Genomic DNA, 15,280 nt, shown 5'->3' with positions numbered 1-15,280 from the left:
CTTGCCTGTGTATATTTCCTGTCTGTATTATGCTTTGCAGTTAAAATTATTATTTTGCTTTGCTTTGCTCAGTAATTCCTTTTAGCCTCTACCTACTTTTAGCCTCTTGTATTTGTACAAATCATTATTTCAAATCTTTGGATTGAATCAGGTGACCTGGGATTGCTTCAAAAAGACTCAAGGGTGATTCAGAGATTTAATGGACTTTCATGCTATTCATCTTCAAGGCTTTCCTTCTATATGTCAGCAAAGTTGTCTGGTAGATAAGTGCTATAGGGTGCTCTCTGATATTGACAAGAATAACCAGACAGTGAGTTTTACCTACATTAATTCTGCCTATCGGAGGATTAAGTGTATCAGTTTTCTGCTAGAGTTTGTTTAGGCAGATTCATTTGGAGGTTCAGCTCCTCTTGTGTGTGTGTGTGTGTGTGTGATTCTGTTTCCCCAAATCTACACCCTTTTATCCTTATTCTTCCTCAACTGTCAGTCTGTTTATCTGACCTATAGTGTACAGGTAGTCCTCAACTTACGACCATTTGTTTAGCGACCGTTCAAAGTTATGACAGTGCTGAAAATAGTGACTTGTGACCAGTCCTCACACTTATTACCATCACAGAAACCCTGCAGTCATATGATCAAAATTCAGGTGTTTGGCAACCAGCTCACACTTATTGTCAGCACCTGATCATTCAGGCATTCACACAATCACAGTCAGGAGGCTGGGATTCCTTTAACTGTTTTAATGAAGCGTAATGAACAGTACAGAAGGCAAGCTGCGAATAAAGATTTCCTGCTCAAACCTAACATAAAACTACATTCCCTTAGTCCCCTTTCCCATGAAACTATGTCACTCCCCCTCCAGATGGTATTCCTGGCATATCTCAACCCTGTGTCCTTGATGTGCTCTATAGCCATAATAAACCACTTCACACTCCAGCTTCACACCCCCTCCCATCTGGCAACATGGGAGAAGGAAATGATGGGAGATGCTCCAATAAGGGTTTCTGTGAAACCTTTGATCGGGGGGATCTGACACTTATGACGTTTGCACTCCGGGGTCACATGATCGCCATTTGTAACCTTCCCAGCTGGCTTCTGACAAGCAAAGTCAATGTGGGAAGCCCAATTTGCTTAATGACTGCAGTGATTCACTTAACGATCACAGTGAGTTGCTTAATGACTGCAGCAAAAAAGGTCGTAAAATTGGGTGTGACTCACTTAACAACCACCTCACTTAGCAACAGAAGTTCCAGTCCCAATTGTGGTCGTAAGTCAAGGACTACCTGTAGTACTGTTATTCACTGAATCCAGCCTGTATACAGTTCTTCAGCTCTTTTCATTCTCCCAAAATAATAATTTTAAAAGCCTGTTTGATGTTTATTTATCTGTCTTGCCTATACCAAGTGAGTTTTCTTCATGCATGAGAGGATCTGGGATATTGTGGTTGCTGTTAGATTACTGCATGTAATGGACACTCCTTCTGTGTATTATCACAATAGTGGCACCATATATAATTCTAAGGTTGTTTTCAACTGTTGCACAAACAGCAAACAACATGTCATCCTCAGAAGAGGTTAACTTTGCCAATGATCCATACCAATAAGCCTGTCAAATCAGAATACAGGTAGTCAGAGGTAAATGAGTTGTTTTTTTAAAAAACAGTTCTTTAAAAAGTTTTGTTTTTAATTTGGAACTAAACAACCCGTGACTCGTTGGGTCATCATTTCAGAAATATTCCTTACCTAAACAGAGATACAGAATGACCACGGGCAGATTGCTATTGGTTTGGTTTGAAAAATTAAAGAAGAAAACATCAGTTTATTAAAGAAGAAAGATGCATAGCAAGAGAAATATAGATTTTTTTGGTTTGCTTTTGATGACATCTCTGGTTGATCTGTCATCCTTTAAGAATACTCTAATGTTTTCACTTCTTTCTCCCCAGCTTAAAGCAACATACAGCTGACTATGTTGGAATATCTTGGAAGGACTTCTTTGGCACCAAAGGATGTCATTTGGAAGAGGCAGTTGTATTGTCTGAAGTTCTTCCTGAACTTGTTAGGTTAATCATTGCTGTAGAAATTGAGGAGTTAATTAGGTAGAGGTTGCACACTGCCTATCCTGACCTCTCCCTTCATACAGCAGGAATTGGTGGTTTCTCCAGGGAACAGGAAAGCATGACAGTGAGGGCAGACTTTGGCCATCGTGCCAACATCAGCAGAAACATTACGCTGTGCGAGTCATGCATTTTCCCTTGCTCTTTCTCTGTTGGGGTCTTGTCGTCGAAGGCAGGTATTGTCATGTTGAGGAGCTCTCACAGTAATTGCTGTTTGTGACATATTCTTGACTTGATCTTCCCTTTCCTCCTCTATCTCTTCTTGTCTCATTCTGTGGCTTTCGTTGTCATTCTGGAGATGCACAGCCCTTTCATCCTCCACTTGTTCATATCTTTTGCTATTTGTCTCTGATCTGGAGACATACATTTCTCTGTTCCTTTGTCTCTTCCTCTCTTCTTCTGTGCCTCTTGTTGTCATTCTGGAGATGTGCATGCCTCTCCTCCTCTGTCTCTGCTTCTCTCATGTTATTCATCCTGACTGTTTAATCCTGGAGTCTTGCAACCCTGGCCTCATCCAATTCTTGTTCTCTCCTCCTCCTTGCTGCTTCCCAATGATGTTTGGTGACATCTGTTGACCATGACATCCTCCCTCTTTCCATGTGGCATAATTAGGCTGATGATATTTTTTAATTTTACTTTTATTATTTTTATTATTTTTATTATTTTTATTATTTTTATTTTATGTTTTGTTTTGTTTTGTTTTGTTTTGTTTTGTTTTGTTTTTTACCACAATGCTGTACGGTGCTGTCATCACCTCAGAAGAGTTCACACTTCCTGCTGGCTTCCCCATGACTTGCTGGAAGCTGGTGAGAAGCATTGCAAATGACAATCACATGACCACGGCTGACTGCAGTAGCAAGGCAGCATGCGCGGCACTGAAGCAGCCGCAACTTTTCTAAATTTCAATTCCACATGAGTAAGGGATCCCAAATTTTGGGATTCTTTAAGTTAGCCCATTTGAAGTATGTTGATTCAAAAATTGTTGCCCTATGATGCACCATTTCTCCTAATTGAAGGTTACAAACAGACAAGCAAGAGAGTTTTGGTAGTATATAGATAGATGGATGCTTTCTGCATTGGTTCAGCACAATGTGTATAGGCTCTGCTGGATAATTTGGAGGGCAGTTTGGATAATCCTTTCCTCATTCTCACTGTCTCATCCTTAAAACAGATACAGGGGGAATAGTTTCAATGTTTATTGTGATGATATTCTTGAACATATTGTGAGGATTTTGATTTTAAGGCCTAATTTTAGAAACTCACAGCACAAGCACAATGGATACACAAAGTTCTTTATTAGGTCTTTCTCTCAGTCTGTCAAAGCCACGACTGCCCCCACTTCCTCCCGCCTCCCTTCTTAAGCCTCCTGCCTTTTCTTTGTCCCACCCCTTCCTCTGCATTGACAGCTTGCATGATGGTGGCTTCGCAGTCTCTCAGTTGTGACTGGGGTTGTTGCTAGCTGCTCTCTTCTCATCCCTCGCCCCTCCATTGTTTCTGCTCTCTCTTTCATTCCCCTTGATATGTAAGGTTGGAGCACCCAGTTGCAATTAGCTATTGCTTCTGGGTTCTCCAACCTTACATGCCGCCCTCCTTTGGAAAGATGGCCTCCCCCCCGTTCCATCCCCTGGACCGGGAGGTACCTAGAAGAAAAAAAACCAATTAGGAGATAAATATGAGAAGGCAACCAGTGTATCCTACATTAGGCTTAGTGGGATATTGTTTATGGAATGCCCTGGCCAGTTGGGGCATGTGGACATGGTGGCTCACCACCCACTCAGCCGCTGGTAGGTGTTTCCAGTGTACTAAGTATTGTAATTTCCCCCATCTTAGTCTGGAGTCTAAGATTTCCTGGATTTCGAAGTGTTGTTCACCCTCAATTAGAGTGGGGGTGGGTGGAGGTGGTTTGGGGTGCCATCATGCTGAAGTTTGTGCTGGCTTAAGTAGACAGCAATGGGAGACCAGGTGAATATTGCGTAATGTTTTTGGAAGCTGAAGTTGTACAGTGACATCATTTATAAGTCGTGTGATTGGAAAGGGGCTGACATACTTTGGGCCAAGTTTCTTTGATGGGTGATTGGATTTCAAATATTTAGTAGAGAGATAAACCATGTCTCCCACTTTTAAGGGCCACTGAATGGACCTCTTCCGATCAGCATACTTTTTGTAATCGGCCTTGGCGTCATCCAGGGCCTTAACAATCGCTGGCCAGCTGTCACGTAGTTGTGCAATCCAGTCATCCAAAGAGAGTATTTTGGTGTGAGTTCATGGGAGTTCCAAGATAGCCACGAAGTCTTGCCCGTTAGCAACCTGAAAGGGAGTAAATCCTGTGCTCACATGTACCGCATTGTTGTATGCTACCTTGGCGAACAGGAGTAAATCAACCCAATTGTCTTGTTGGTGGCTGATGTAACACTGCAAGTATTGCTCGAGGACCTGATTCCTCCGTTCACTTGCCCCGTCAGTTTCTGGCTGGTGGGCAGAGCTTAGCCCTTGGTCGACACTGATCAACTTGAGAAATTGCTTCCAGAATCTGGAAGTGAATTGAGTTCCTCGATCACTTATTATACATTCAGGGGCTCCGTGAAGGCAATAGATGTGATGAATGAACACTTTGGCCAGTTGACTGGCTGTGGGAAGTCCGGCACGTGGGATGAAATGAGTCTGTTTTGAGAAAAAGTCGGTGACTACCCATATGACTGTTTTCCTCTTGCTCTCTGAGAGTTCAGTGATGAAGTCCATGGCAATTTGTTTCCATGGACGGTTTGGACTCACTACATTTTGTAAGACGCCCCTAGGTTTGCTTCTGATGCATTTCGCTGTGGCACAGATAGTGCAAGATGCTGTGTACTCCTCCACGTCTTTTCTCAAGGTCAGCCACCAAAATTGTCTTCTTACTAGATGGAGGGTTTTCACAAACCCGAAATGTCCCGCCACTTTGGCATCATGGCAACGCTCTAGAATGTTCTTTTGCAGGGTCTCTGGGATGTACAATTTCTCCCCCTTTCACCACAGTCCCATTCTTCCAACAAGGAAAGTTTTGTTGGACCTCAACCAGGTATCTTGTTGAGAGATGAACTGGAGCTTGGCTTTCAAGTTCTTGTCCACTTTTGTTGCTGCTGTTTGACTCCACGTCATAGCCATCAGCCCAAATTGGGTAGGTAGGATGATTACTACCTCTTCCCGTAGGCTGTTGTGCTGAGTTAGGCGAGACAGGGCATCCGCCAAGAAGTTCCTGCCTCCCAGTAAGTATTTCAGCGTGAAGTTAAAACGTCAGAAAAATTGTGCCCAACATACCTGCATGGGGTTAAGTTTCTGTGGGGATTTCAGAGCCTTTAGGTTCTTGTGGTCTGTCCAAACCTTGAACAGGTGAGGACCCCCTTCTAGCAGGTGTCACCAGGTAACCAGTGCCCATCGAACTGCAAATGCTTCCTTCTCTCAAATGTGCCAGCATCATTCAGTGTCTGAAAATTTTCGTGAGAGGTAAGCACATGGTTTCAATTCACCAGCATCATCCTTCTGTAGCAAGATGGCACCAATTGCTACATCCGAAGCATCCGCCTGGACTATTAGGGGGCATGCAGGGTCGGGATGATGCAGAATCGGTTCGGACATGAACAACACTTTTAGATGGTCGAATGCATTCTGGCACTCAGCAGTCCATTGGATCAGAGCTCCAGGCCTTTTTGCTGCCTTCAAATTCCCTCCCTCCTTCGTCTTCAGTAAATTGGTGAGCGGCAAAGCCACCCACGCAAAATGTGGGATGAAGTGTCTATAGAGGTTAGCGAATCCTAAGAAGGTCTGCGGTTGTCTTCTGGTTCGAGGGGGTTCCCAGGCAATAATGTCTCTGACTTTAGCCGGGTCCATCCAACCCCGTCACTGGAGATTCTGTATCCCAACTGCATCTTATGAAATTTGCATTTCAAGAGCTTGACATACAAGTGATTGTTCAGCAGTCGCATTAGGACTTCTTTAACAAGCACCACATGGTCCTTCATTGTTTCAGAATAGAAGAGGATATTGTCTAGATACACGAGGATGCCCCGGTGCCCGGCACCCCCTGCAGTCCAAATGGCATCACCAGATATTTGAATGACCCTAGCTGGCAGTTGAAGGCGGTCTTCCACTTGTCCCCCTCTCTTATACGCACCCTGTAATATGCCTCCCGTAGGTCAAGTTTGGTGAAAATCTTGCCCTTCGAGAGATGGGTCAGCATGTCCCTCATTAGGGGGAGAGGGTATCTGTTTGAAGTACAGACTGTGTTTAAGCCCCTATAGTCCATGCAGAGCCATAAGGACCCGTCCTTTTTAGTTCTGAATAGTATGGGTGCGGCCATAGATGAAGTAGCAGGGCAGATGAAGCCCCGTTGTAAGTTTTTATTGATGAACTCCTGAAGAACTTCGAGTTCTCTAGTCATAGTTTTGCCTTGGGGAGCTCCGCCCCTGGGATACATTCTATGGCACAATCTGACTTCCATTGGGGGGGTAGCTGGTCCGACTCAGTTTCACCGAAGACATCTTTCAGGTGTCTGTATTGTCTGGGAATGCGGGGTTCCTCTTTCATGGTTTCCCTTTTTGCCAATTCCTCGTGTGCTCCTGTGAGTTCAGATTGTGTGTTCAGTGGCACTATGGATAATTGGTTGTGGCCCCCATTGGGGAAATAGATTTGGCCTGACCTCCAATCTACTTGGAGATTGTGTTCTCAGAGCCAGGCGAGCCCGAGGACCATGGGGTGGTGGGCGATTGGGGTTACAAGGAATCTCAGGACTTCCTTATGCTTCCCCACCTGCATAAGTACTGGCTCGGTATAGTATTTGACAGGGCCCCCTTTCATATCCCTCCCCCCATCAAGCTGGGTGAAGATGATGGGGTCGTCTAGTTTATCCACCCATAGCTTCAGCCTGGCCACTATGGCGGGGTGTAGTAAGTTGCACGTGCACCCTGAGTCTAGTGATCCAGCTATTGGAATGGGGCCCCCACCACTTAGTGTTTTCAATTGTGTGCACACCGTCACTACTGGGTACTTCCCACTTACCATGGGATCCTTGCACCCATCCTTCCATGCCTGCCCTTCAGCGCTGTTCAGAGCAGGCTCACATTGTTTCCTGGCAGGGGGAGTTCATCTTCGGTAGATGCCTCCAAGTCCTCATATGACTTGTGATGACTCTTCTCTGAGGCAGCCGCTGCCGGTACTTTGAGTTTTTTAGCCGGGGCCTTTGGGTTGCTCGTATTGGTCTTGGATTGCCTCTGCTTTGTGGAGCCTGGACAGGTGGCTGCTCGGTGTCCCTCTTTCCCACATTGAAAGCACAATCTTCTATGTACTCTTCGTTCTCTTTCTTTGACCCATGGCCGATCCGCTGTCCATTGTCCGTTGGGGTCCTTTGTCATAGTGTGATGCCGTCCCGTGGTGTATGATCATTGTTGGTGCCTCACTTGGGCCCGTACTTCCTCTACCTCTCCCGCTAGGCATATCCAGTCCCTTAGCGACTTAGGGTTTCCTCGCACTAGAGACCACTCTAGGATTTCAGGGCGCAAGCCTCCCTTGAAATATTCAATCTTTAAGGATTCAGGCCACTCAGTTAGCCTTCCAGCTAGGGTTTTAAACTCTATAGCATAGTCAGATACCGACTTGCTCCCTTGCCTTATGGTTTGCATGCTGGCTCTGGCTCTCATTGTTGCCAGCGAGTCCTCGAAGCATTCTTTTAGTGCCTTCATGAAGTCCTGGAAGTTTTGGAGTTCAGGGACTGCTGCCTCATGTAGTCCCTCAAGCCATTCAGCTGTTTCTGCCCTGAGGCGCCCCGATACATAGTGCACTTTGGCGTCCTCTGATCGGAATGTTCCTTCAAATTCACTCATAAACCCCCTGACATGTGTTAGGAAACATGCAAGTTGCTTGGGGTCTCCAGTGAATTTGACACTGAGGCCTCTGTCCCCAAAAAACTCCTCCCTCATTCTTGGGCTACTCAGCCCCATAGTGACTGGTGGTTCTAACTGCCAGGTGATCTGTGTGACACCTTCCCAGCCTGTGCGCCTCTTTGCTGTGTTGGGGCTTATTTCGTTTTCCTCTGTAGAGGGTGCCCATCTCCCTTGTAATGCAGCAATGGCCACTGCTGTCTCATTTCGATTGTCGGGTGTTCTGACTTCAGCCAGCTCTCTCTCTGCACGCGCTCTACACACCTCTCTTAGGGTCAGGTCTGTTGCTTCCTCAGAACCCCATGTAGTCTCCCCCCAGGTGGGTAGTCCTCCTCTTCTAAGTGCCTCTTCCCTAAATGCCTGGCTGGGTCACACCCCTCTCCCTATTGCTGCAGCGCTGTTCATGTCAGCTCTGTTCCCTGATTTAGATCTGCCACCTTTGGGTAGTTCTGCCCTCTCCTGCATTCCGCTCGCTCAAGTGCTCTCTCTGAGGCTTGGGGCCCTCCCGTCTCGCATGCTCTGCTGTTCAGGGCTCGGGATCCATTGCTTCCAGGGGTCTACTGCCACCCTTTCCCCCATCACTTACCCCCCTGTCATGCCTGCAGTAGCCACTCACGCTGTTTTTCCTTCCTTGCTGCTTGGTTCCCAGTTCCAGGGTCAAACCTCCAGAGCAGGCATTCTACTGCCTCGCATAGGACAGACATGTCCCGTTCCAGCCTTGCCACTCTGCTCTCCAATCTTGTGGGTGAATCTCTCATTCTAGGGCTGGGGTTTTCTGCCTTTTCCCCCTCTCCACTCGCCCGCCATGGTGTTTCCGGGGTCTGCAGGTTGCTTGGGATCCACGCTTCACTCAGCGGCATGTGAGAGGCTTCTAGTTGCCTCAGGGGTTGCTCTGGGTAGGCTGCTGTAATTCTGTCAGCTAGCCTCCCCCATTCTCCCCACAGTTGTGATGGCCGGCCTTCCGGGTTGTCTGTGATGTCTCCCCATGTTGTTACCTCCCCATGTCGTTACCCCATGTCATTGTTGGGGCATTCCGTTCCCTCCAGTAAGGTCTCCATATTGGCAGCACAAGCACAATGGATATGTGAAGTTCTTTATTAGGTCTTTCTCTCAGTCTGTCAAAGCCACGACTGGCCCCACTTCCTCCCACCTCCCTTCTTAAGCCTCCTGCCTTTTCTTTGTCCCACCCCTTCCTCTGCGTTGACAGCTTGCGTGATGGTGGCTTCGCAGTCTCTCAGTTGTGACTGGGGTTGTTGCTAGCTGCTCTCTTCTCATCCCTCGCCCCTCCATTGTTTCTCCTCTCTCTTTCATTCCCCTTGATGTGTAATGTTGGAGCACCCAGTCGCAATTAGCTATTGCTTCTGGGTTCTCCAACCTTACACGTATCTAGAAAAATTGCCGGAGTTAATATTTAATTTAATGTATTTAATTTAATATGGCTGCCCACTCCAGCAGACTCTGGGCAGCTTACAAAATCCCTTAAAAATCCAAAAATAATTAAAAACATTTTAAACTCACAAAAACAGGTAGCCCAGAGTCTAAAACAAAAACAAAAAACAAAACTAACAACTAAAACAAAAAATAGTACCAAAAAACCATACAACAGGGGCTCAACCAATAAATTACACCCACATTAACCCCAGGCCCGGGAACAGATCCAGGTCTTAAGGACTTTCCAGAATCCCAGGAGAGAGGGTGCTGTCCAAATCTTGGGGGGAGGGAGTGGTTCCAGAGAGTGGGGGGCTGCAACAGAGAAGGCATGTTTCTTCAATCCTGCAAGATGGCAGCATTTAATTGGATAACCTCTTAAGGACCACTATCCCTACTATTTTCATCTTATTCTGCCAAAAAATGAAGCAAGTGCTGGGATTTTGATACTTTCCATTATAGTCTATGGTTAAATCTTTCATCAAAATGCATCTGAAGTTTCAAGTCAAAATTTGCTGCTTTCAAATCTCAAATTTGAATAAATTGCATATCCCTTGCTTCTCTGGTCTGGCTTGCCACTGAATGGTGGCATATTGATTTTGGGTGTGCAGCGTATATTAAGCAAACCTATTGGCTAAGTCCTCTCTGTGGGTAATAGTTCTGACGGTTGGCTAGATCGATAGCTTTAGCCGTGTGTCAAAACTTCTTCCCGGCTTTGCCTAAACAGGAGTGACTTTTGACCCATAGCTAAGCCCATACTCCCCGTATCCCTGTGCAGCACAGGCAGAGTGGGAGCGAAAGCAGTCTAACACAAACACCCCCCACTGCTCAGCTGATCACCAAACACACACATATCCCATAGTATAAGGAAAAAGCCAAACAAACTACATTTGGGCTTAATGCAATGTGGGAACTTAGTTTATCTATGAACTTGGGCTAGAGATAGCTGGTTTCTCTATATTTAATTCCATATTATCATGAGGGTGTATGAAGTCTTGTATAAGTTGTTATCTCTGAGCCTTATGAACCTTAGAAATCTGTTGCCAGGGTTAAGTAGGGTAACTAGTTTAGGTGTGGTTGAGGTATTACTAAGTATTTGTACAGTATCATCTCTGCCACACCATCTCTATATAAAGTATTTGCAATCTAATATGAGGCAATGCAGTGGAGCTGGAAATGGCTGGAAGGATAAACAGAAGAAAATACTTTTTTCAGGAATATATTCATTGATTAAGTAATGGTAACAGATACAAGTAAAGGTGGCAATCCTATAGTTATTTATTTGGGAATAAGCCCTACTGAACTTGATGGGATGTACTTTGAACAGACACATAGGATTGCATAAGAAGGTTTAAAGAGTCAGGAAAGACATACTTTTCAGTGTTGTTTATTAGCACTTTTAACAATCAGTCTTGCCTTGCAGCCACTCTCATATCAGGCTATTAGAACGTATGTTCTGCAAACCATATAAATGTACATGCAGAAATACATGGACAGCATTTGTGTGTAAGGAAAGATGCCAGAAATTTTACCTGTTTCTCTTTTTTGTGAAGGAAGGAGAAAGGGATATTTGTTAATTCATGGACCACTGGAAGCTCAGGGGCAGGATCTCAGGGACTGAATATTAGAAGACAAACTTCAAACATTGATTAGCTGGCATTCTCTGACCTTGGCTAGTTTGGATGGAGAAAGTGAGAGCTACAGTTGCCTGAAGATATTCTCAGCAGGCTCCAGACCAGACACACATGTCTATGGATGCCGCTATGTTTAAAGCACTGGGGATCTGCAAATGGTGAAGACCGGTCTTGTGAATGATTGGTCAATAGGAAGATGTGACAGACCTCAGTGTCACTGGATTGGAAGAGCTAAGTCCCCTTGCTCTGGAAGCACTCTTACAATGGGCAAAGCCTGGCATTGGCACACTGCGTGTGTGTTGACAAAACATGGCAGCTGGAACTTCTATTCATAGACCTCTTTCCTCTCACTCCTTTTACAAAGCCTGGGCAGGTTTAGGCCAAGATCGAGTCAGCAAAAAATCTATCATGGAAGTGGGCAAGTAAGAGATAGGAATGAAGATGAACTGGGAATCCCAGCCGGCAGAATAGCGTGTACGGGGGTGCCTGGATATCAAAGCATGCGCCATGCAGTCTGTCACCATGTAGAGGTCTGGGCAGCAATGTGTTGCAAGAGTGTCTTTGAACTTCTTGTAAACTGAAGAGAGAGAGAGAGAGAGAGAGAGAGAGAGTGCAGGTAGGAGGGAAAGGAAGGAAGTCAGTATGGAGATGCATGATCCAAAATACCAGAGAGAATGTCAAGAAATAAAATAGTTCCCCTCTTACTACATGAGTGAAGCAATAACCGCTTTTACTGTCAATCTATGCACAGTTTTCTCTCACTCTCAGAAGAAGATTCTGAGATGGGAAAAGTCAGCCTCTCCCCTGAGTTATTAGAAAAATCAAAGCACAGATAAGCTCCATGAGCTCTGTTTCTACAGCCCTGCATAGAAAAGCAGGAGTGGGTTTTAGAAGACTTTCAGGCCAGGACAAAAGTCCAGCCCATGCGTGATCCAGCTGTGCCTTGCCTTAGCAACAAGGGTCAAGACATTGAGCAATTCAAGTCATTCTTGGCTGCCTCTCCCAGGCTGCATTGCTGCCTCACCCACTGGCCAACAGGAATTCTCCCCACTGCAGCCTTATAGAGCATCTGGAAATTAAGACAGTATGAGAAATCCCCTCCAGATTTCAACCCATTCACCTACTTTGGCCACCATGAAGTCTAGGGCTTCTGTCCAGCTCTGAGTTAACATGGCCCCTGATTGGTGGATTCCCCTGCTTCTTCCCCTACATGCACACCTACTGTATATCAGGAAAATAAGGGCCAACTGCTTTCCATTCTGTGGGCAGGGCAGATCCTTTCAGAACTGGTGGAAAACAGGACAGCCGTAGATCAGTGAAGTTGATACAGCTGAGCAGTGACACTCACCAGGAGGTCCAAAAAACGGACTCCAACGCATGTGACAAAAGGGGCGGGGTTTCAATCACCCCCATGGTGGATGCTGAGCAAATCAATGGTCCCTCCCAGCTTCTGCCCCCTGGTAAAGTTCTCCCAATTACCCCGCAAACCACTTAAAGACTCACACTTGTCAAAATAAGGCTGGCCGTAGCTTTCTCTGACTTCTTCTGGGGCTTTGATCCATTGCTGTTCCACACTCTCAAGGTTGTTTTGGATATCAGTCATGGACGTGCGGAAGTAGCCTGGCTCGATGATGGCTACTTTCACTCCAAATGGGTGGATCTCACGCCTAGAAAGAAATGATGGGTTCAAAGCAGATCATGAGAGATTTCAAGAAATCTGATCGTTTTCAGTCTGTGAGAAAATTCCATTTCCATGTCAATCCTGGAAATGCTCTCTTTGCCACTTAAGCAATTCCCACCTTTTGTTTCACTTGATTATTAATGAGTACTAATAAATTATTGCTCTCTCCATGGGATTTAATGGCAGACGTTCTGCTATTTCGGCAAGCAGATACTGAGCTAAAGCCACCCACTATATCTTTCTCAGCTTTGCCTATCTCATAGAGTCATTACGATGATAATATTGGGGTACTACATATACCAGTTTAAGTTCCTGGAGGAAAGACAAGTTATATGTTCAAAAGATGAGTAAATAAATACATAAAATATATTGCTAAACTTTTCAAACCAGATTGGTTTTCAGAGGATAAACTCTTTTCCTCATCAGTTTAACCAAATAATAAGTTTAACTTGGCCCATTTTTCCTGTGTTATATCAGATGTGATAATAGAAACAGCTAGCAAAGCCCTTGATTGAGTTCCACTTTCCTCCTCCTGATTTATCTAGACCAGGAACTTGAAAACATTTGCTCCTTTTCAGCCATCTGTTGAAGTGGTATGAGTTTACCTGAGGCTGTCAGAGAAAGCCTCCACTCCATACTTTGAGAGACAGTAGCCACCTCCAAGGGTACTCAGTCGACCCATGATGCTGGACATGTTGACCACTCTTCCCCTGGCCTTCTTCACCAAGGGCAACATATGCAGTGTCACATCGATCAGCCCAATTAGATTGACGTTCAGCACTTTCACATAATCGTCTTTGGTCAACCATTCATTGGGGGATCCCGGGTGCACAATTCCAGCATTATTTACCAAGCCCCAGAGTCCTGCAGAGAAAAGACAGCAAGTATGCAAAACTTTACATAAGAAAAAGGGGGACTGAAAACCTGGCCCAGGCTGAGCAGAGCTGGGAAGGAATCAGTTAATATAAAAGCAGATTTATTTTCCCCTGTCATATCAATACCTTTAGTTTAACTGGGAGTTCTCAAAAGTCTAGTGTGCTTGTTTTGTAGGCTAAGGGGAAATTTCCTTGAATACAAATTCAACCAAGAGCCAAAACACACCTAGGAAGGCAGCCACGTCACTCTGCTTTCAATTTGGAGGAACATTGGTTTAACCAGCACTAGCTACATAAACTCTTGATCAAGGATTAAATGTCCCATGCACAAATACAGAGAACTTCATAGTCAAATTATAATCTGTCCCAGTTTACTGAGAAGACTGTTTACAACTAAGCCACTGTACCTTTATTCCCCACACATTCTTTCACCCACTCGGTTGCTGCCTCAATGCTCTCGCTGCTGGTGACATCCAGCAGGGTGGTTTTCAAACGATCAGATGTGAGTTTCTCCAGTTGCTGTGCTCCCTTCTGGGTGAGGCAAGCGGCCAGCACCCGCAGACCCTGGGTGTCCAGCTGCCTGGCCAGCTGGTTCCCAAAACCAGAATCGCAGCCCGTGATGAAGATGTATTTCTCTGTCAGGTTCTCCACTTCCTGTCTTTCCCGATAGTATCGTATCACAAAGTACAGCAGAACTGCCAATGCCAGATAGAACCACATGCTTGCTGTGTATTAAAATGAAAGGCAAGATTTAGGGTGCTTGGGTTTCCTGTTCTTTTTTTTTTAAGCCAATTTTCCTGGTTTTATTTCTTCTATCTACCGTCCTTCTGATGTTGATGGGCAGCAATGCATCTCCAGGAGAATTGTCTGGAACATCCAACTGGTTAAGAAACACACCATGGATTAATAGTTAATGAAGTCATGTTTACTATAGCTGCTTAGCAGTTCATTGCACCTTTCCTTTAGCAAATTATCTCCTCAGCAGTGAGGCCAATTCTGTCTCTCTAACTTTGGCTGGAATAAACCAGCACAGTTAAGGTTGAAAAATTTCTAGAGGTGAATTTTCACTGTCTCCCTGCTAGAAATGAACGACCATCCCATGTCAGGAAATTTGGTACTTTTGTAGGTGTGTAGATCTCACTATTATCCATCTTCATAATGCGCAGGTTGTAGCTAAAGAAGAAACACACCACCCCATGCTCTGCCTCTCCTGATACCAATCTGGATGTTTAGCTCAGCAGAAATAACCCCCTTGAAGATGACTGCGCTGTCAGAGACATGTCACTCTGGCACTTGGAGAGGTTCTCTGGCATTGCTCCCAAGCCATGGAGCAGACTTCCTCAAGAACCGTGTTTGGCCAGCACTTTCTCAGTATTTAGGAGATCTGTAAATAGGCATCTCTGCAATCTGACTTTCACTGTTATATGACTTTAGTATTCATTTTATTTTTATATTTAACCTATATTTTTAACTTTTTATATTATTTTGTTTTTAAACTTTGTCTGGGGCCTGAATGCTTGCTAGAGTAGAAAGGTGGGTTAGAAAAAGACAATTTACACTTCAGAATTTGTGCACTTAGCAAAAATGCACAAGTCACCCTTTTTATGGCTAGTTGTTTTACTCTATCAAACTCTACATCC

General features: G+C 45.0%; 2 protein-coding genes across 4 annotated transcripts in view; one reads left to right on the top strand and one right to left on the bottom strand.

Annotated features, from left to right (window-relative positions):
* The window catches only part of NACA (nascent polypeptide associated complex subunit alpha), a 94,196-nt gene that overhangs the window by 32,532 nt on the left and 46,384 nt on the right, over positions 1 to 15,280 (top strand). The window lies entirely within an intron of this gene.
* HSD17B6 (hydroxysteroid 17-beta dehydrogenase 6) lies at positions 10,822 to 14,752 on the bottom strand. The gene is made up of 4 exons (XM_063293735.1): positions 14,048 to 14,752; positions 13,371 to 13,629; positions 12,588 to 12,751; positions 10,822 to 11,661 (listed from the first exon to the last, which is right to left on the bottom strand). Exons 1-4 carry the CDS (start codon positions 14,358 to 14,360, stop codon positions 11,441 to 11,443), a joined length of 957 nt encoding a protein of 318 aa, XP_063149805.1. The 5' UTR covers positions 14,361 to 14,752; the 3' UTR covers positions 10,822 to 11,440.

The sequence above is a fragment of the Candoia aspera genome, chromosome 2 (assembly GCF_035149785.1).
Source record: "Candoia aspera isolate rCanAsp1 chromosome 2, rCanAsp1.hap2, whole genome shotgun sequence".
NCBI lineage: Eukaryota > Metazoa > Chordata > Lepidosauria > Squamata > Boidae > Candoia > Candoia aspera.
Note: the sequence above shows the minus strand (reverse complement) of the source record. Positions and strands in the feature narration are given on the sequence as shown.